At 33.4% G+C, this 23,462-nt stretch overlaps 1 protein-coding gene across 1 annotated transcript in view; it reads right to left on the bottom strand.

Moving 5' to 3' along the window:
• SEMA3A (semaphorin 3A) overlaps positions 1 to 23,462 on the bottom strand; it is a 218,681-nt gene that overhangs the window by 74,802 nt on the left and 120,417 nt on the right. The window contains exons 5-6 of the mRNA XM_023226680.3: positions 13,108 to 13,201; positions 4,985 to 5,104 (exon numbers count right to left, since the gene is read on the bottom strand). Of these exons, the coding sequence (XP_023082448.2) occupies positions 4,985 to 5,104; positions 13,108 to 13,201 (214 nt within the window). The remainder of the gene's footprint in view (positions 1 to 4,984; positions 5,105 to 13,107; positions 13,202 to 23,462) is intronic.

Raw genomic sequence — 23,462 nt, 5'->3', positions numbered from 1 at the left:
TATTGCTTAAAAAGATACATTTCTAATGGCTGTGCATTATTTGTTAAGATGAAAATTTTTCTGAGTAATAGATTCCTGAGAAAACAAAACTTAACTACTAAGTTGTCTTTAGGTATAGACATAACTATTGTTCTAAAGTTTGCATATTCAAATTTTCAGCGTAATTTAAAGAAAATAACTATAAGGATTGTCATTTTATTTCTGTTACTTTATACATTGATACTCTAGAATTGCTAGCTAATGCATACACTGCTTACTCATAGAATGCATAATTCAAATGTTTAAAAATACTGCATTCTTGTTTTCTTCTTTCATTGACTATAAAAACTAAGAGGACCTTTGTTGTTGCTGTTGTTTTACCTGAATGATCTCTCAGCTCCTCTAACACTCATCTGCTCAAATAAGCGTGAAATAGGCTTATAGAGGGCTTTTTCCCCAAAGGTCAGCAAAATATTACTAACTTGCTTAAGCCAAAGAAATAATCAAAAATGACATCATCAGAAGTCTGACATTATGCAAAACTAGATGATCTGTTTTACTTATTAAAGAAAATGCAATTGGATACTCTGACGTTTTTTATGTCTCCAAAGATAGTAAGATCAAAATAGTGTATTAAAAGAGCTGTACAAGTGATTTGAGATTGGGTATCTGGTAACATGTAATGTTAACTTGTGTATTCATAGTTTATTTGCAGTCATATGTTCCATCACTGGGTCTAGTTTTCTAAAAACGCATGTTGTGGAGAAATTTGAATCTTAAGAGAGTACGAAATATCCTAGTACATGACCACAGAGGAAGTTATGCTGATTCCAATAAGGGCAGGCCATCAGGGTATGAATATTACAAGTGAGAGGAAGTGGAGTGATGACTTGCATACCATTTCAATTACAGAAAAAGAGCAAGTGGGTTAGTCTATCTACAAGCACGATCCTTTTAGGAAATTCCACTAAAAGAAAACAGGTCTTCCTGAAATGAGTGGGAAGGCGTCACACTCCAGGCATTGTAATTAGGTCTGTTTGTGTTCCCCAGGCCTTGGGATCCATGTGGTTTCATGTATTAAACCCGACTCTGGCTGCCCTTTCACCCTGACTCAGACATAATCACTCACAGAGTGAGTCAGGCCAAGCTTCCTCAGTGTGCTCCACACAACAGAAGTGGGATAAAGGGTACTCAGATAATTAGCATTTATTAGGTGCTTACTACAGACCAAGAACTTGCTCAGTGCTTTTTATACATTATTATGTGGTCATTTTTCCACAATAACTATAGGAGACAGGTAGTACCTCTGTTCATTTCATTACTGTAAGGGCCAAAGTAAAGTGAAACCATGCCTCATTCTAAAGATAGTCTTTTTTCCAAATCACATATCATCCCACTATTACTCCAAGACATAAACAATACTGGAAAACAGTCTCCATCAAATAAGAAAAATAAATTGGGCTAGTAATCCAACTGCTCTAATGAATTGTTAATATGGATAATAACTAGGTAGTAGTATTTTCATACTAAATGCTAAGATATCATTATGATAACAGCAGCATAAATTTATCTGTTTCCTTACTATAAATATACACAGAACAATTTAACTTTATTTCCACATTCAGCTGAAGTTGGAATTGAAATTTGAAACCATATAATACTGAGAGAATTTATGTAGTATAAGAAAAGCTACTGGATTTTGGCACATCATGCCAAACCCCAGCAGTATATTTTCTGAAATAAAAAATTGTTATAACATTTAGAAACCCTAAATTAGGGTTTATCGTAACTAATGAAGATGTTTTAAGAATGTTATTACATGTTAAAATGTAAAATACACAACAGATTCCATTGTCTGAAGTTTCTTAATCTGAAAGTGTTATTCACTCCTAAATTTTCCTGTTAAAATTGAATTTAAACGTTTATTGGCATCATTATATAAATTTTCTAGTTATGAAAGTAGTGAAACTCCATTTTAATAAATCAAGATATTTCAAGTTCCAATTTTAGACAACTGTTTTGTTGTTTGTTTTTCCTTACCAGGAACAAAAATTAAAAGTCATCTAAAATAGGTGAACTGATTCTTCCAAAAGAGTTGAATTGATTTGAGAAAAATAAAGTCCTATGCTGAAATTAATTTTAATAACCCTGAAGACCCTTGAAAAAAATACTTTGCAAAACAATGTATTAATTCTGGAACACATATGATTGTGTACTCTATGCTGATGTCTCAAAACTCATTTATTTTATGCATGAATGTGTAAACATTACGTTTTCAATTTTATTGTGTAATGGCATTTAATGTCACAAGGCTTGTGATTCAGAGTCCCTTGGTTCTATCTCAAACATGTCTGTATCCTCCATCTTGCAGCAGTTCTGTTTTTTGCACCCTGTCAGATGTAACCTTTGTGGTAATTTGGAAAAATCAGTTCTCACGTTTAGTGCTGAGAGACTGATAACTGAATTCTCAAATGAACTACACATTTTCAGAGATGAAGTACAGAGCTGTGGACAATGACTGTGTTTTCCCACAGTGTAAATTCTTCAGACTCAGCTGTCAACATGTGAGTGTGCAGCATAAAAGCAGCTTTAACTTGATGGCTTTTTTTTTTTCTCCGAGGCCATAAAAATGAAATGGATACTATACTCTCCTTTATGTTATTCCATCTTCTAATGAGATTTTGTTTCTCATGGACAGAGAAAGCCTGTATGCCCTTTAGGGTACTTAGTAGATCAAAGTCTTCTTTCTAAATAGAAAAACAAACATTCTCCCTCCCACACAAATATTTCAGTTTGTGAACAAACCAGATAGCAAAGTTAAGAGGGGTTTTTTTTTTCCTACTAATTTTGCCTCTGCACACATCCTAGGACTAATAATTTATACTGGATATTCTAGAATATTCCTCTGGGTTTTTGGAGTTCTGCACATGCTCTTCTCTTCATCTCAGCACCTCTTCTTTTCCCCAGTGAGACATCAAATTTCTCACATGGTCACCCAGGTACCATGAAACTCTGTCTACCCCCGGTGACAGAGGAACATTTGACTACATGTCTAATCCCCTTTGATTACCACAGTGTTTGTATGCAATCATCAATTTTATGTTAGGCATCATTAGGATTTAAAACATTAAAGAAGTGATGTCAAATTTAGAGAAAACTTGGGAGGTCAAGAAATAGGGGAAGCTAAGAGAAGAGATTTTAAAAGAATGGGCTAATTAATGATAAATACTGCAGGAGACATTGTCAAAGTAGAGATTAATAAAAAGTAATAGAAAATCATTAGTGTCCTTTGGAGGAATAATTTCAAGGAAGTAATTATTGGATGAATGTCAGGTTTAAAGTAAAGGTAGTGAAACAGTGAGGAAACAAGTCCTAACCAAGCTATGAACTTAGATATATTGGGACTTTGTGGCATAGCATGACAGAACAGTTTTGCATGGGATAAGTAAGATTTTAGCTTGGGGGAAGAAATTAGTACTGAAAAAGAGATAAAGATAACAAATGAAATGTAAATTGACTAAATTAATCAAAGAACATCGATGCCATTAAGAGCCAAGGCTGAAGGGTCAAACAAAGAGGAAGGGAGCATGCCTTTCTCACTACGACATGGAAAATTATAGGACAGTCAGAAATGCTGTTACAGAAGGGAAGAGATGCTGATTGAGGTAATTTGAGGTATGTTTTGTGTTTTGAGTAGTCACTTTGAAGTATAAGATGGATCAGAACAAAGGTTGTCCCGCAACTCATGGTCTCTTGGAATTTCAATGAGATCTAGAGGTAGACCTGTGATTTTTCTCTAACAACTAATGAAAGACAGAAGGGATGAACTATATTTTGGGGTTCCTCGAATAAGGCAGGAACAACAAGTGTGGCAGAAGTTCATAGAATGAGATATTCAAGCGTCTTACTGAGAACATGACTATAAACTGTAAGTGTCTTTCTTTTTAATGAATTATGTATAACCAGGAAAAATTTCGTGCTTCATTCTTAATGAGTTATGTACAAGCAGGATAAATTTCATGGAGGGATAATTGGAGATGGGGTGGCTTTGTTTTTTAAGATTGGAGGTAGGCATAAATATAGATCATTAAGTAACAATAAAAACAACCATGATTAATATACTAGGGACCTTTATAAAAATTTTTGGTAAATGTGTAAACGACTAACCAAAAAAAAAAAAAAAAAAAATGAACTCTAGATAGGAGGGTATGAAAAGATTGCTTAGTTAAAATTTTGAATAAGAGTAGTATTTATTTATTTTGGGTATATACAGCTTGTATATTTTCTGCCATGCCAAAATTATTTTCTATACTAAAAAGAAAATAGTGAGTAATAGTAATAAATAATAATAAGCATCTACTTGATCGAGGAGTTAAGCCGGTGCCTGAAGTTCAGAAAACTGGGTTTCTGTTCTAAACATTCTTCTACTGGATTAGATAAAATATTGACCTTAAAATCCTAACCTATAAAATGGGAGAGGGGTTTTAGGCTGATTAAGATTAAATGTGAATTGTATGAAATCATGATTTAAAATACCTTTGAAATTTGGAAAAGACTATTAATATGTTATTCACACTGCAATAGCATTCAATTTTTGACATTCACTAGTATATAAGATGATGTTTTCAAGGAAATAATAAGAGATGTAAAGGAAAAAAAAATACTACCCTGTAAGATTTGTTGTGGTGTCCCCATAAGACAGAATTGGTAAGTCATCTTATCTTTTTCCATTGCCTCCCTTCCGTAGCTCCAGTCCAGATCTTTCTTTCCATAGCTAACTACTGAGAAACTTCAAATTTGGCACTAAATGAATCTTTTCCTGAATATTTAATCTCTCTTTTCTTTCTTTGCCGAACTTTCTCACACCCAACATCATGAAGTCACCACCATTAGCTTAACTGCACACTAAATTTCAAATCATATTGCATGTACTGTAAAAGAGTTCTCCAGTAACTTAATACAGTTACATATGTTATATGTCTATTTTCTTTCATAAACCACCTACCATTAAGCCACCTGGAATCATGCTGCTCTGTCCTGATTGGGTGGTGGTGCCCAAGAGTTCGGAAGATAGCAAAGTCTCGCCCCATAAAATCAGCTGCAGTTCCAGAGTATAATTCTCCATCTGTGTTGTGACAAAACCACATACACATTCTTTAATTCAGTTAAGGCAAAAACAAAGCAAAACAAACAAACAAAATGCAAGTTTCATATTATGAGCATGCTAAGAAGAAAACTGAAATGCTCTCTGCATCATTATGCAGAGTTACTTATTTTTTAATCCTATGTCCTTATTGAAGGAAGTATTTTATCAAATACTTATTCACTGATTTAGTGTATGACTACTTATCTAGTACAAACTTAGAAAATCTGAGTAAAGTCCGATTCAGTGAATCTTGCTAAAACATAAAATTATATTCTTTTCTACTATGACCACTAACAAACTCACAAAATGCAAACTACATTTATTATATCATTTGCTGTTATATGTGTAAAGTTACCATGGTTCTAATATCCTTATAACGTAGAGTGAGGTATCATTATAAAATTTTATTCATAGCTTTTTTCTAATGGCAATTAAATCTTTTATACACTTCTTTCTCAGTGGGATCTGAATTAATGAGATTTTGCTATGATTTAGAAATGCTGATTTTTTTTGCCAGAATTTTTTTCTTGCTTTTTATTTTTTAATATATCTAGTGGGAGAAGTGTTTTTATTTGTTACAAGCTATCAACCAGTCCAAAAATAAGTCAACCACATGACCTCATATACAGCAGAAATGTGTTTTAAGAGGAAGGAATTTTGACAAACCCAGATCATAATCACTCCAGTGCAAGATTCCATCACTTTTTGACTCATTACTACTTAAACTGAATTAACTCTAGGTCAGAGTTTAATAATGGAGGAATCATAACCAGACGGTAAAGAATAGAAGGGAAAAGACAAGAGTGGGGGTAAAAGAGAAGTTAATATTTACTGAATTTCACTCCGTGTTTGTCAGGCAGTTGGCACTGGCTTGACACATTCAAGTTATCTCATTTAGTTCTGTTAACAATCCCATAATGTAAATAATGTTATCCCTATTTTACAGTTCAAGAAACTCAAGGTTGCTCGGCTAATGGCAAGTCAAGGTGAAGGTTCAAACCCAGGCTTGTTTAATACCAAGCCTTTTACACTTAATCATACCACCTTTCAATAAACTAAATTTTGTAAAAATCACTCTTTCTTACTTGGAAACAGAAAGGGCCTTGTATTATCTCTTCCAGAAAACATGTAATTGCCTTTCTACATACAGTGAATTATTTGAAAACAAAACAACAAAAGTTAAACATTTTCCTTCAAATAATCCATGACAATTACAGTATATCTTAATATTATCTTGTTGATCGAATAGGTTAATGTTTATTTATTGAATTGGAAAATATGCAGATAATAAAGAGGTCAAAGATAAATTATAACTTAAGCATTTGTGTAACATTACCATATGTTCACATACCTAATTCTTACTTGCAAATAAGGGCTTTGCAATGTAAAATTGATATTCATAGTGGCCCAAACCAAAGCAATTCCTTTGGTAGAACCTTTGTCTCACTTATATGTCTGAGCAGACTTGATTTTGGAGACCCTCCAGAACAGTGGAGAATAGCTACACAGAGAAAATCACTGAGCAACATAAACATGTTATTACTCTAAACATCCATAGATATGAATCTTATCTTGAAAACTGAGTTTAAAAATGTGATCTTTCATTTTGGATTGTTGTGACTGAAGATAAATAAAAGTGATGGTTAGATAATTTATTGAGTATAAATTATTAGTAAGTGAATTGTTCTCTCGTGTCATCCTAAATTGTCACAGCATGGTGTCTTTGGGATTCAAAAGCACTTTATACTGTCTTCACTTACTTATCAAGTGGAAATCTGACTTGTTCTCACTAAAATATGCCTTTATTTTCAGAAATAGACCTTTTCTGAAAATGCACAAATGTTATGATAATCTATGTATAAATTTCAAAGCCACTTTGAAATACATAAATGCCTGTTGTCTCCTTAATATTAACCAATATTCAAGCACCGCAACATTTTTATTAAGGGTAATATCTAATCTTTTCCCAAAATATTAGCAAATAGATGATGTATTTTTAAACATCAGGTGAATAATTTGTTATTGGTCTGAGTGAATAAGAGGGTCTCAGTTAAAAGTGTGTTGTCAAATCATCATAAAACGGTCATGCAAATTTCAAACATTTTCACGATGGAACACCTGTGAGAAGATAGCTTGTGTCTTCTTTTCTTAAAAAAAAATCAAAAAAAAAATAAATTATTGGTTCAACCTCTTTGCCTGTAAACCACAGTTAAAAAACTAAAAATAGAATAATTAAAAAAATGAAAACTGAACAATTTAATATCAGAATTTAGTCAGACCATGCCAACAGGAGGTTTAATAGGAAATATTAGAGTAAATAATGTAATTAATCAATCAGTCTTGTCATTTAGCTTGCTTTAGGGTAAGAAAATCCATAATTATGATGTTTATTATATTTAAAGTCTATTCAAGAAGCAGTTGAAATAGTAAAATCAACAACTAAAACCTGTTACTTGGATAGAAAATGTGTTTACCTCTGTCTTGCATTTGGTTGTTTTATAACTTTTTTTATCCACCCTCATATTAGAAAGACAAAAATCAGTGCAAATCAATGTAAAGGCAGAAATAATATTTTCTTTCTCTTTTCACAAAAGTTGAGAAGGTACTTCAGAGAAAGTAGAAGAGGTATGCAGTAAACGAGCTACTCCATTTAAGACTAAAAGAGAATTAAACAAGTGACTTATAAACCAAAATAAGTATGCAGTTTAGGCACCAGTTCCTCTAGCTATAGCAAATTACCTCCCACATGAATATTATTTTTGGCAAGAGTTAGATGATTTTATTGAACTGGAGGGTACCAGATGATTAAGTGGCCATGAAGGGCACATTCCCATCTTGTCTATGCTTAATGTCAGTGACTGTTTAGTTGCACCAGGCCTTAGATCACATTTCCTGGTGAGAATTCTATGGGGAGTCTTATCAATGATGATTGCTCTAGATAAGATATGACATCTTTGTTGTTTTGCCCAAAAACATAGGCAGTAGTATATTCTATCTTCTCTTATTTCTCATTAAGAAGAAATGTAATTCAAACCAGAGTATATGCCATTTAATAAACTTGGACATTTACATTCTGTGGCTTTCTGAAATAAACTAAAGGTATCTGATGACTATAAGAAATTTACAATACCTCAGTTGACTTATTTTGGAGAATGGATATATTTTTTTAAAATGCCTACTCAGCAAACTTCTTTTGTGGTTTCTAGGTCACTTATGAAGTTATCAAATTATATGTTGATTCTTAAACATAGTGTTAATTTGACAATTTTCTGATCCTAATATATGTCTTATTGAGAATCTGAAATAGTGTATTAATTAAGTGTTATTCTGAAATAATTCAAATGGCATTATGATGAGGTACCTACTTTAGGGCTGTTCACATATACTAAGCCAATTGTGAAAGAAATAAACATTTGTCCAATTTTATTAAATTGATGGCAGAATCATATATCCAGAAATTATTATCTACATGAAAAGGTGGTTGTGAATACTATACCCTACAAGATCTTTAAGCCTTTCAAAAAAAATACCACACGGGCAGTTTAACATTTCAAAAATAATATATTGAACTAAGACAAATTAGTGCTGACAGATGTAAACTATCATCCAGAAACTGTCAAATACAAAAGCTGCTATTTGAGCATATGACCATTCTTTCTTAACTGGAAGCTTTCTTAACTCTCTCATAGGAGAGCATACTTTACTGAGATGAACAAAAACAGTTTTGTGAACTGCATTTCTAGTATGGCTTAGTTGCCTGAGAAGTATGTATTAAAAACAAAAGTTCATATATACTCTAGACTTTCTGTTCAAAACTCAAAATGAAGTAAAAATGTGGCTTAGATCAGTGAATGTATTGGATTACAATTCCTAAGCAGGGTGTGGTGAGGAGAAACAGAAGGTGGAAACAAAACCACATTTCCTGATGAAATTGCAGCATTACTAACACAGGTGAAAAGTGTGACATGGATGTGAGCAAAATATCAAACAAACTTAAACACCAAGCCATTATGTTGTTAACACCTTAAGTAAATTCCACTCACAGAGCAGCAAAGAAATTAGAAACAGAAGGGAAAAAAAGAAAGAAAGAAAGAAAGAAAATACCCCCTCTATCTCACACACACACGTACACACACACACACACACACACAGCATGGATGAAATCCATGGATGTAAGAAAAATTTTTCACTATTACATTTATTGAGCACCTTCTCTATATCAATAAATATAATATGTTGGCTTCATTACTCATGTTGTTCTTTTAAAATTAAAATTTTTCAACAGTTTATATGTCTACATGTTATAAAATTGAAAATGTAAAATTTATAAGGTACCAAATCTCCCTCCCAGCCTTTCTACAGGCAACCATTGCTACAAGTTTGCTTATTTTATCTTTGCTTATATTCCAGAATTACACAAGCACCGAAAATGGTAGTATGCTATTATGTTGTCTTTTTTCCTCACAACAAACTAGTGAAAGTAAAACTGCCATGCCATTTCATGTACAAGGAAACTGAGCTCAGAGAGCTTCAAATAATTTTCTCAATTGTATGCAATTAACTTAGAGAGTTCCTTATTTGCTCTAATATCAAGTGAGAGCATTTTGTAATGTCAAATTATGCTCTTTCCTAAGACAAGACAGCATTTTGACTTCAGGATATAACCTTAGCTAAAAGTCTCAGGACTTTGAAATAGGACTCAATAATACCTCTTAGGGATGGAATATTTCTAAATTACTAGTGCTGCATTGCCTGGAAAAGATTTTAATGAAAAAATAAAATTTCTCTCAAGTTGACTATTCTTTCACATCATGAAAATGTGAGACAGTACTTAATTAGTGTTGGAAAATACTGAGATTTATCCTTATGCTATGTTCACACCTGGCATTTATTAGTAGCAGGTGAGTAATTACTATCTGTAATAAAAGATTTTTTAAAAAACAAATTCATAAAAAAACATTTGCAGGTGGATGAAATAAGAAAGGGTAAAAAATATAAGGTCACGCACTGTGGCTCACACCTGTAATCTCAACACTTTAGGAGGCCAAGGTGGGTGGATCACCTGAGGTCAGGAGTTCGAGACCAGCCTGATCAACATGGTGAAACCTTGTCTTTCCTAAAAATATAAAAATTAGCCAGGCCTGGTAGCACATGCCTGTAGTCTCAGCTACTCAGGAGGCTGAGGCAGGAGAATTGCTTGAATCTGGGAGGCAGAGGTTGCAGTTAGCTGAGGTCATGCCACTGCACTCCAGCCTGGGCAACAGAACAAGAAAAAAAAAAAAAAAAAGGAAAAAAATATATATTTAAAGAAATAAAGACTGCAGCAACTTCATCTTGACGAAATTATCACTTTTAAAGGAGATTGCAAAATTAACTTTACCATATTGGTTTGAAAAACTTAGGACATGTTCTTGGATTTGGAGACTTAATTCGGTAACTTTGCATTACTCAAGAGATAATCCAAATTCTCAACAGTCTTCAGCTTAAAAACCCATGCCTTTTTGGAGAGAAGTCATACTAAACCTTGCTAGTTTTTGTAAACTAAAAATGTTAAGCTGTCATCTCGTTTTAAAGTTTACTACTGTTTGAAACTACTTCTTTCCTAGTGGGATTGATGGTATAAAAAATATTTGCTGCCAAGATCCATCTAACCAGTTTACAGATGGTTTGAGCCCAGGCTGAAATTTTATTTCCCAGTGTTGGGGAAGGAAGCAGCCTGGAACCACCTTGAAATGTCTATCTTATTTGTAAAGTGAAGAAGGTATCCAAAAGCTTTTGGGAAGATAGGTTTTCCCAACGGCCATTTTCTGATATACAAAGTACAACCTGTTTATTTCTGAGACAGCTGTTACCCTTGTATGTAAAAGAGTTTCGGAAGTGCTGTAGAAAATATTTATGTTAAAAATCTCCATTAAACTAGTGAGCATTCTTTTTAGAGCAGTATGAGAGAAAATGCCAAGGAAAACCCAACAAGGGGAATTAAATGTACCATAAGAGGAAGAATTTATAGCACAGTTATAAAGAAAGCAAATAACTTCAACACAGAGAGTTACAGCTGTTGAATTAAAATGATGTTTCAGGTATTTTGAAGGATTTTACCAGGTATAATACGGCCTGTTTCTTTTTCTGTATCTTGCTATTCAATGAATTCAGAAGTTAAATTATTTGGTCTTGTCAATAAGCACTACATGCCTCTGAAAGTTACTAAACTATTTTACCATATTGGATAGGTTAGGTCTGCACTTCCATCTGAAAGTTCTTTTTCTGAAACACCTATTGTTCTTTCTAGCCACATCATCTTCTTGACCTTCTGAACTTCACTCATTCTCTTTGCCTTTTCATAAACCTACATAGCTTTTTCAAAGATATTCAAATATAAAACTAGAACTGTGGAGTTTCATTTTCTTTGTGGACTTTGGGTGGTTGCATACCATATGAACTATGTAATACCTACTTGTCATCATTCTTTCTCAGCGGAATATTAAAATAAATAATCAAGCAAGTCCCTACTGAGAAACATAGCACAAATTAAAGCTGCTTTGGGCACACTTCAGCATACTGCTTTTTAAGGAGTATCTATCCTTTTTTCAGTGTGCAATTTAAATAAGTATAGGCTGTAAGTTCATACAAAATATGACTCCTACCTTTTGTTTAAAACAACGTTCAAATTTCAGCATGTATTTTTGAGGAAGTTATCCACAAATAATCACTAGGCCATCCGTGAATAGGAAAATTGTAAGTGTGCTAGGTATGCTGCATTCCTTCAGGTCTTAAACTTTTGTTAAAATGCTGCATAAATGCACGAAATGGACTAAAAGTGTCCCCATTTGAAAAGCAACAGAGGAGATAATTCATGCCACAATGGATTTCTTCTTAATAGAATAAGGATCAGTGAAACATGGTGATAAAAGAAAACACTAGAGAATACAGAAAAAATATATATATATCTTCATGGCTAATATGGCAGTCAATATGACTAGAGTTTATTTTTCTGAGTAGAAAAAAAAAGAAGAGTAACATGGAAAACTTTATAAACTTATGACACATCAGATTACCTAAATTTAATTTTTTAATCAAGGTTTATTAGTTAAAATTTAATTAGAAATTTTAGATTTGAAAAGTTTCATTATTATTTTGTTTTGCTATTAAATAATTCTTTTGCATATTTTACAGAAAAGGGAAACCAAAAAGTACATAATTTCTACACAGTTATGTAGAAAAATACATTCAAGAACAGAATCATCACCCAGAATTTTTTTACGTTTTAGGTTGTTGGTATGCTCAAAATTTACAAAATAAAAAAGAAAGAAAAAAATGATAAAAGAAAGAGAAAACAAAAATTTTAAAAATTGCTTCATGATTTGCCACTTTTTGTTTATGTATTTAGTTAACTCCAGTCCAGAGGTAGTTAAAAGAGTCTGGAAAAAATTCTTTGTTTTTCAGTACAGACTAAAGTTTTATCTTATTTGTATCTACGTCTATTATTTTGAACTATAAGCATTCCCCACTTATAAGCAATGCTAAATGAAAAGAGGAGAAAACTAGAAAAGAAGGTGGTTACAGAAAAGGGTAGAGGAAGTCACATCAAATATTTTGTTAGATTTTCCAAAAAAGAAAAGCTAGCTAATTTCAATAAAGGTGAATACAGAATGTATCTTCCCTTAGCCAGCATATGTAATATATTAGGATGAGCCAGCGTAAGGTAACACAATGGGTCTTTGCCAACTGTACCAAGTGGGGATGAACAGTAATTGAGCCATTTGAAGATCCTATTCCATTTCAATTAAAAGAATCAGACTACTTGGTGCAATAATGAAAATACCATTTAGTGTTTCTTCTTCATTTTCAAACATTTGAATATATCACAACTAATTTCCTTGTAAAACAATTATTATTTCAATAATGGAAAATCTTGGTAGGTAAAAAAGAACATGGAAACTGTTATCTGTAGAAAACTCACTGTTTGATTTTTGACTACGCACCTATTAAAAGAGATGCTGTCAGCAGCTTAGGGTCATATGGACTCTTCCCACGGCCGTTTTCAAAATGTGAGTTCTCCAGCTTAAAAATATTGTCCTGTAGATTTAAAAAAAAGAGAGAAAAGGGTTTCCTTTATATATAAAAAGGAGTGTTTTTAACATATCAGTTAATCAGAGATGTCAAGTATTCATGTCCAACACAAGAGTTATTTTTATTTGTTCAAACTTCTGAGATGGCAAAAAAATCAAGTGTATTGAAGGTAGGTAATACTAGCCAAATATCTACTTAGCTTAATGATATTTAGTAGCAATTAGCACATTGCAAGTAATAATGTGTAAATGAACGATAAAGAACAGGATGTGTCATGATAGGAGGAGAGTGATTATTTTATCACACAGGTATGTTAAGATCTATCATAATGGCTTTTGAGGAAAGAATGTTAAACTTAAATAAAATGACTCATTTCCTTCCTTTGTAGAAGAGAAAAATAGCAATTCACTACGCTAGTTGTCTAGAATAAATTACACAAGCTTCTCTGTATGTACTTTCCAGAAGACATGCTAAATAGCCATCAAATTTATTTTCCCCACTATGTCCTTTGTACATCTTTGGTGGCTACATGCTTCTTGTGTATTTTTAAGTTACATCAGTAGCAGGTGAAGTGCCTGAAATGCCTCATTCACTTCTCTAAGAGGGAAATATCCCAGGTTAGGAGAGCAGTGTGCCTGGAGGTGCTGTCATTGGAATAACAAGCACATTATTACCACGGGAAAGCCTGCTCTGTTGGGTCCCTAAGTACTCAGAAACAGGAATAAACTTTTGACTACATATAAAAACTATACACATGTCTCAAGGTAGAATATGTGCAGGAAAGCGTGACATCAAAAATCTTCATCAGGAGATAACTAATTCATGCTTGAGACCCTGTTGTCAGAATGTATCTACCTACTGCAATCTATTTGTGACAGTGGAGTAAATCTGGGGACATTTCTGAGCATTCTTTTAAGAACCAAGTGCCCTGGGAATTAATTAGATAAGAATATGTATGCTTTTTCCAGTAGCACATTAAGTTGTCCACAGACTGAAATAAAATAGCTTTTTATTTTTTGGCAATTTCTCTGCTATTCACATAAATGTATTTTCTACCATCTTGGGATAGTAAATGATGTCCATTTTATGATCAGTAAGGATCGTTTTATTTAACATTTAATATTTCTGATGGAACTAATGGCAGGGTTTCAAATTATTACTCTTAAAACTCATTTGAATTAAGGATAAAAGTTAAAAAAGGAAGAAATTCCAAGTGTTCTGTTTTTATTACTGTGAATGAGAATTACCAATTCTATTCTTCTTTCTTTGCATTTGTTCTGTATTTGGCAATTAGCTGTCCCGTACCAATGGTATTTCTTTAGCTTAGTTCTAAAATCTATACTGTGAAATAATTTATGGGCTTTCACAGAATTGTGCTAAGTTACAGTGGAAAATGCAATGAGCCAGGCACCAGACTTATCTCTGGTTTTCTGGTCACTGTTTCATATCTCTGAGCCTCTAGTCCTAAAATGTCAGCACAGATAAGGATATTTAACCTCACAAGTTAATTGGGAGGGTTGTATAATTTATTTGAACCATTTTAAAAGCAGCAAATTTTTAAAAATGCTTTTCATTTCTATTATCTTAATGATGTTACTATTACCAGTATAACAAAATAATATGGAAATTAACACAGGTTGTTGCCATTATTTTCTACTTTCCTAACATAATATGAAAGAAATATTACATTAAGACATTTATATAAATCACTAAATTCCAAACTTTTTCACAAATACAAATTTATCGTAGGCATTTAAATATTAAAATTATATGAAACAACATATTCTATTCAAAAACTTAGAAGAATCATTAAAGAAATACCCAGATATATGTGTGTTTTGATTAAAAATTAGGAAATAGTAAAAAGGAAACATAATAAAAGACCTATACCCTATTGTCACAGTTCAAACAAAATATTAAAGTTTGTATATGTGACTATATATTACAGATTAAAAGAAGCAGCACAACGAAGAGGTAGTGTGGTAGAAATTATTGCTATAAATATTATCTTTTCTTGTACTCGATAAGATATTTTACACTACTGATATAGACAGAGGTGCTATCTCCTCAAAGCATAAAATACTTTATGTCTGGGATCATATGTCCAAGTTAATCAGACAATGCCAAGGTAGATGAGAAGTACTTCCAATTTCATGCAGTATTTGATTTACAAGGTAAAGGATTAGACCTCATAGGAAGAGAGGTTAAGCATGTCAGTTATGGTTCAAGAGAAGATGAAAAACTATCCTTCGTCATGGTGTCAGGTAATGTGTTCAAAGCTGGCATCCCTTTCCTTTCCTCCTTTTTGTTCGACCCCATAAATAAATACTAAGTTAGTCACCTCTTTTACTGATACATAATATGTTTCCTTTTAATGTAACTCCTACCCAAATTTCTGGGAATCTACCCTGTAAATCTTCTATATTCTTATATGATTCCATAGAGAATCAAAATAAATTGAATTTCCTTTCCAGTCTAGTGAGATGAGGATCTGAAATAAATATAATTTGAGTTTTGGATAGGGAGATAAAATGACGTTTCTTACACATGTTTGTAGTGTAAAATTCATGCCCATTACATGTAATAATGGACTTTAAGGATGTTGAAATCGGGCAGAACTGGGTGTTATCTCTGGCTATGCCTTTTATTAGCTCTGTGCCTCAGGCAAGTTCCTACACCCTTCTGAAACTCAGACTCCTGTAATAAGCAGATAAGAAAATCCCATAGTTGAAGTGAAGACTTCTTGTAATAATGTCTACAAAATATTTAGTATGTCCTTGAAACAGATTTATTAATTTTCCTTAACCATTGGTTATAGTCATTACAGTAAACTTATTCTGTCCTACTATGATTGAAATATCTTCTGTCACAGTGGAAATGTCAGTCTATATTTTTATCAGTCTTAATTATAAGGCATGTTTGAAATATACATAAATATTTTGACCTTTCACAATGCATTGAAAATTCTTCTTTCTTATAGGTAGATGAGAAGCTAATTGAAAACATTTCATGAAAAAAATAATTTAATTAGAAAAAGTACATTATTTTTCTAATATGTGACATTATTTCAAAAGGAATATAACTGCCAATTCATTAAAATATTTTGTTGAGAATCTCTAACATTTACAACATTATTACATAGAATGCGTGTGAAAATCATCAATTAAAACAGTGTCCTCTTTAATATATCTGACAAATTTAATGTCATTGATACAAAGAGACACTAATATTGCTGTTTCTGTTATCTAATGAGCAAGACCTTAATTTAGATGTGTGAAGGTATTGAATTATCATGAACGAACAGTGTTCATATAATTGCATATTAACACCCTTTGTTATCATATGAAAAATATCACAGAGACCACTATCTGGCTTTACTTGGAAAGACTTTCAAAATCTGATTGCTACCCAGTGGATTTCTGTTTTGGAAGAGTGTAAAATAGATCACATATGCAAGTAATAAGACTGAAAATTCTAAGACCAATGTATACAATTAAACTGTATAGCTTATATGTCTTACTTGGGTTGAAAGAGTTTTCACTGTAGAAATACATGGATAAAACTTTAGCTACACGAATTCTAATTGCTTTAGCAGATGCTATGAGCATATCATATAAGTTTTTGTGCTATATTTTATTACACGATTGCATCAGTTTTCAACGACTGTTTTTAGCTTTCAAGACCACTCTCTCCCCTTTGTCTTTTGGATTTCCTGAATGTTATTAGACTGTGGTGAGGTAAGGCATTAGAGGAAATAATAACTGTGCTAATGTCTAATCCAAAGTCTTATAAATTATAAACCATTGGTGACTTCATGGCAATAAATTTCCTAAATCTCAATCTTGTCCAAGTCATAAATTTAGGTAACAAAGTTGTAATTTTAGCTGTTTTATTTAATGATTAAAACGTAAATGATGTTTGTAAAAGAAAAAGAAAGGAAAGGAAAAGAAAGGAAACCTTTATATATGTGATAGGATAAATATTTTAGGTGGGAAATTGCATAACATTATGTGAAAACTAATAGTTGGACAGTATTGAAAGAATGTGTATTATCTTTTTTTTCAAATTGCATTTCCTGCCTTTCTGTTTCTCACAAAAGACACTTTGTATGCCAGTTATACTAAATTATTGAATATTCCCCTGGTCATGCCATCCTTTTATCGTCTCTGCCTGAGACCCCTTCATTCTGCTCTTACTCATCCTCAGCCCCCAACCTGAGGGTGACCTTCTTTTCCTTTGAGATTAAATTCAAAAGTCACTTCCTGGAAGTCTTCAGAGATTCCTGCTGATATAATTGGTTAGCCTTCCTTTGCACATACTTGAATTAACAATAGTATACAGGCAATAGCTATATAGGGTGAAACTACTGGCTTCAGCAAATAAAGAGTGTAATAAGATCTCAGAGGAAATATTGTGACATATTGCACTTTGACCAAAAGAGATCCTTCTGCAGATCAAATTTATCCATAATTTACTTTTCCTTAAAAGGCAACTTTAGATATACACTGTACAATACTACAGTCACAAGTTGCTTGTGGTTATTTAACTTTAATCAAAAGGAAAAATTCCATTCTCCAGCTTCATGAGTCACATTTCAAGATGTCAGTGGTCACATGCAGCTAGTGGCTTCTATGATGGATAAAGGCAAATACAGAACATTTCCATTGAACAACACGTGTCCAAATCCTGAATCCTATGCCCTTAACAGCACACAATAGAGAGTCCGCAGTCAGAGGACCTCCAGGAAGAGAAATTTTGACATCAGATCACAATCGTAGTAGAAAAAGTCCATGAGATCTACAAGGAGGGATCACACTGAAAACATCAGTTTAGTTTTTGGGTTAATTGTTTTTTTAGGCCAGGAGTTATGCTAAGTGGTATTTAATGGTAGTACAGATGAACAAATACTCACTCTATTTTTCCTATATGTCATTCTTCATGTACTTGGAGTCACTTTTCCCTAATCTAAGCAGGTACAAATTTTACCTATTATGTAAAGATTAGGCCATGATGCACAGTACATTAAATGTCCATTTATTTTCCCCAGCAGAGAAAAATGTATTATCTCTGGAACTTGCATAGCAATCTATTCACATCTTTCTTCTGTTATTTTCTTTAAACTTCAAACTTGATATTCGGTGATGCATGTATTCCTTTTTTTCAAATTAATTTTTTTTAAAGGTGAGGGACAAATCTAACTGCATTTCTTTCAAATGTAAATATAGAGCTTTGCACTGAGTTAAAGCTCATAAAAGAATCAATGAATGAGTGAAAAAATTAGTAACTGGATGGAAGAGACTATGGAAAAACTACATACAAAGAGTAGCAAAAGGCCGGGCGCGGTGGCTCAAGCCTGTAATCCCAGCACTTTGGGAGGCCGAGACGGGCGGATCACGAGGTCAGGAGATCGAGACCATCCTGGCTAACACGGTGAAACCCCGTCTCTACTAAAAATACAAAAACTAGCCGGGCGAGGTGGCGGGCGCCTGTAGTCCCAGCTACTCCGGAGGCTGAGGCAGGAGAATGGCATAAACCCGGGAGGCAGAGCTTGCAGTGAGCTGAGATCCGGCCACTGCACTCCAGTCCTGGCGACAGAGCGAGACTCCGCCTCAAAAAAAAAAAAAAAAAAAGAGTAGCAAAGACACATCCCAGGAGCTAATAATTTCGCCTTCAGGAGTAATAAGTTAAGGATCTGACACAGATGTGAACACAATTGTGTGGGAGATGTTAGCCTACAAAATTCAAATATTACCAAGTTTTAAAGCGAGTTTTGGGAAATATGATACTCTTTATTGTCTTGGTGGTACATGTGTTATTATTAATATATTATTGATGCTTAAAGACTTCAAATATTAGTCTACTCTTGTTACAAAAGATTAAAAAGTAAAACCTATAGTTTAAAGTCCCTTTATCTTTATGCTAATCTTGCTCCTCTTTAATTTTCATTGGGCCTTGTAATTCTTCACCTGATTTTTATATTAAGCTAATCAATAAATGTTACCCCTCTCAAAAGGGTCAACCTCACTGATAGGTAAATTATCAAATTATTTATTTGTGGAACATAAACTTATTTCTGATTAATGTAATGTCTCTCCTGTGTATCCCATCATTCCAGTAGTTTTTTTCCTGACTGCTTTTGCTCAGTGGAAATTACTGCTTGCAGCTCTGGGATGTAGGCAAGTGGAGGAGCAAACTGGAGAAACTGCTTGGGTTTGTGAAATGTAATTTTCTGTTTATGGAAATATATAATTGATTTCTGATATTTTCACCATTGTATTTGTTTGTGAGGCTTTATTAATTTATGTAAGTCTTTGAAGCACTAATATAAATATTGATGATTCAGTAGATACATATCGAGTTGTTTCTATGTAAGGTTTCTTTTTTTTTTTTTTTTGAGACAGAGTCTTGCTCTGTCACCCAGGCTGGAGTGCTGTGGCCGGATCTCAGCTCACTGCAAGCTCCGCCTCCCGGGTTCACGCCATTCTCCTGCCTCAGCCTCCCGGGTAGCTGGGACTACAGGCGCCGCCACCTCGCCCGGCAAGTTTTTTGTATTTTTTAGTAGAGACGGGGTTTCACCGTGTTAGCCAGGATGGTCTCGATCTCCTGACCTCGTGATCCACCCGTCTCGGCCTCCCAAAGTGCTGGGATTACAGGCTTGAGCCACCGCGCCCGGCCTCTATGTAAGGTTTATATAGGTATTTGGAATATGGAGGTGGAAGATGTAGTTGTGAATCTCAAGGAGTACACCACAGAGTACAACAAAAATTATGTAACAATAATACATTACATACACTATTACAGAGTTTATAAATTATTTCTTAGCTATTTTCATTTGTTAACATTGCCTTAAAACTTCATGTACATATTATTTCACTTAATCTTCATGACAACCCTACTATTATAATACCTGCTTTGCAGATGAGAAAACTGAGACATTTTGCATATAATAACAAATCACAAAGCTAATAATGGAGGGAATAAGAACTTGATAACATCTTTTTCCAAAAACATGGTTTTAACCACTATAAAAAATGCAGGATTCACAAACATAATATTATTTACACAAAATAACACACTAAAATAGTAGAAACAATTTTATTTTAGTATATTTATAATACACTAAAACTATTTTATTTTTGAGTATTCATAACACACTAAAATAGTAGAAACTGGAAACCATAAGAGTTCAATATGAGTAGAGTGAATGTTCTGTTTTAGTATATAAATAATACCTTTATTTGATTGAGTTCTTGAAAAATGTATTTTTTAGAAAGATGTATGTGTGGGTGTGGGTGTGTGTGTCTGTGTGGACTGGATATGAGTGTAGGAGGCCCGTTGAATCCACAGAGAGAGGGCAGAGGAGAGCAGGGAGACAGATTATTCTATCTAGAGAAAATAGCACCAGCAAAATTTCCAAAGAAAATAAATATAATTCATACTTGAAGAATAACATAAAAGTTGAGTTTGGACAATGAGGAATATATACATATACTAAAAAGATGAAGCTGGAAAATAAATGTGGGGGCCAAACTTTGGAGAGTTTTCTATGCCAAAATAAGCAATTTAGTCTGTATTCAGAAGGTGCCAGTGACACAGTGATAATTTTAGTTGCAGAACAATAGCATCAAAGAGGTGCAATATGATGATGAATCTGACAGGGACGATTTAGAGACACACAAGCCTGGTAGCAGGCAAAGAACAATTTGCCATAGCTTGGGAAGGGAAGAATTAGGTCTTTTTGTGCATTATGGCCGTTTATAGGAATTTTAAGTGTTGCATGCTGTAACTTGGTAAAGTCACTTAGCTTCTTTAACTCATGTTTCTCAACATCTGTAGCATCAGAATCCTCTTTGATATTCCAACAAAGCTATGGCTTAAAAAAAGCTATTTAAAAAAAGCTAAAAAAATGAAGCAAATCATACATATGTTTTATCAGCAATCTTAAAAAGTTATGGACTTTATGTAGTCATGGTAAGAAGTTCTAAATTAATTATGCAAAGGACTTTCCATTTCTAACACGGTGCAATTTTAAGGTCATATCACTCTGAACATCTACACTTATGTCTGCTTTCATTCCTTGTCTCCATCCTTGTAAATAAATACAGAGATTATCCAGATTTTTAAGATATCTTTTCCTTTGCAGTGTCTACATGCTATTATATGGAATTCGCTTATTTTTATAAATTCAATTATTGAACCTCAGCCCTCATTCTTCTGCTAATCAAATTGCTTAAACTTGGTTTCCTGACCTGTATGAAATTTCCTTACTTTCCATAGTTATTTCAAAATTGCAAGCTATTAAGAGTCCTTGGATCTTCAAAAGAATATGAAAGCAATTACTAATTATAAGCTTCATAAAATTAGTCTGTCAGAAGTAGTTATTTAACAATATACATTGTGGGAAGATGCAAGGAAATGTAACCCTGATCTCTGTCACCAAGTGCTGAGGAATTTAAAATATAAACTCACACGAATAAAAGAAAGTATAATTTTCTGCCTTGTTTATAATGTATTAACCCTACTTTAGATTTAGCTATGATTTACAGCCATATTCCATTAGAATTTTACCTTTCCCTTCAATAAAGCAAACAATAGATTGCTGCAAATAAGTTACTATTATAAATTGAAAGAAGAACTTCAGTGAAAGATAAAAGTTTAAGGAAGATGTGTACCTATAAGGAAATTTGGGTCTGAGTATATTAACTTTTTTATATTAATTAATAGTTTTAAGTAGCTTTAGATGTATAATAATTATAATATTTAGTTTTAAACCTAAAATGTAGTTGCTAACTAAAATGTTTTGATCATTAATTATAGTTATTTTACTTACTCAAATAACAACCACTATTTTTTCAAAAACTCCACACTTTAGGAAAAAAATCTCAGCAACCACAACTACAAAGCAACTATAATTGCTTAATAATTGTTTTGACAAAAATGCATTTTACCTATTAAACAGTAAAATTATTCCATCTATATAAATAAAATCCAGTTTAATATTCATGTATAATCTGTATGATTGATCTTTAGTTGTATCTAGGCTAGAATTTCTTTACTGATTAAAACCTCTGTTCCTAGAGTATCTCTACTAGAATCTGAAATAGAAGGAAAGATCATATTTATTATCGAGCTAGACCATATTCCCAGAAAGTTGATCTACAGACTGAATCTAAGTAGGAATGCTTTGTCTCTGCCCTCATTGACTTCACTTTTTTTTTTTTTTTTTTTGAGATGTAGCTGTTGCCCAGGCTGGAGTGCAATGGCATGATCTTGGTTCACTGCAACCTCCACCTCCCGGGTTCAAGTGATTCTTCTGCCTCAGCCTCCCGAGTAGCTGGAATTACAGGCACCTGCCACCATGCCAGGATAATTTTTTGTGTTTTTACTACAGACGGGGTTTCACCATGTTAGCCAGGCTGGTCTCCAACTCCTGACCTCAGGTGATCCAACCACTTCGGCCTCCCAAAGTGCTGGGATTACAGGCATGAGTCACAGTGCTGGGCCTTTTTGTTGTTGTTGTTGTTGCGACAGAGTCTGGCTGTGTCACCCAGGCTGGAGTGCAGTGGCGCGATCTTGCCTCACTGCAAATTTTGCCTCTTGGCTTCAAGTGATTCTCCTGCCTCAGCCTCCCAAGTAGCTGTGATTACAGGCATGTGTCACTGCCCAGCTAATTTTGTAGTTTCAGTAGAGATGGTGTTTCACCGTGTTGTCCAGGCTGGTCTCTAACTACTGACCTCAAGTGATCTGCCCACCTTGGCCTCTCAAAGTGCTGGGATTACAGGAAGGAGCCACTGTGCCTGGCCATTGACTTCAACTTCTATTGTGTCCATTCAAGCACTTCTCTATTGTAGCAGAAATCTTACCTTTGATATTGGTCACCAGGCATTATATGGCTTTTCTGTGACTAAGAATTTCCCCATTACTTAACCTTTAAGGTGCATGTAGTAAAAATATTATGGTTTATCGATTATGAAATCTAGATTCTCTGCCTCATGGTAAAATTATTGATTGTATATTCTAAAACAAGTTTTAAAAATATCTTTGAAGTGTCAATATTCTTATCTAGGAAATGGAAACCCTCTACCGATTCCAGGATTAAATGAAATAAAAATATGTATTAACATAAGGAAGCATATGTAAAACCTATAGAAATTTAGTTAATTATAATTTACTACCACAGATACACTTATGGTACACTTATGGTATATCTTTGTTATGATAGATAACATGTGAATAATTCGTTTTCTAGGATAATTATTGCTAATAA

This window comes from Piliocolobus tephrosceles, chromosome 8 (genome assembly GCF_002776525.5).
Source record: "Piliocolobus tephrosceles isolate RC106 chromosome 8, ASM277652v3, whole genome shotgun sequence".
NCBI classification, from domain to species: domain Eukaryota; kingdom Metazoa; phylum Chordata; class Mammalia; order Primates; family Cercopithecidae; genus Piliocolobus; species Piliocolobus tephrosceles.
Note: the sequence above shows the minus strand (reverse complement) of the source record. Positions and strands in the feature narration are given on the sequence as shown.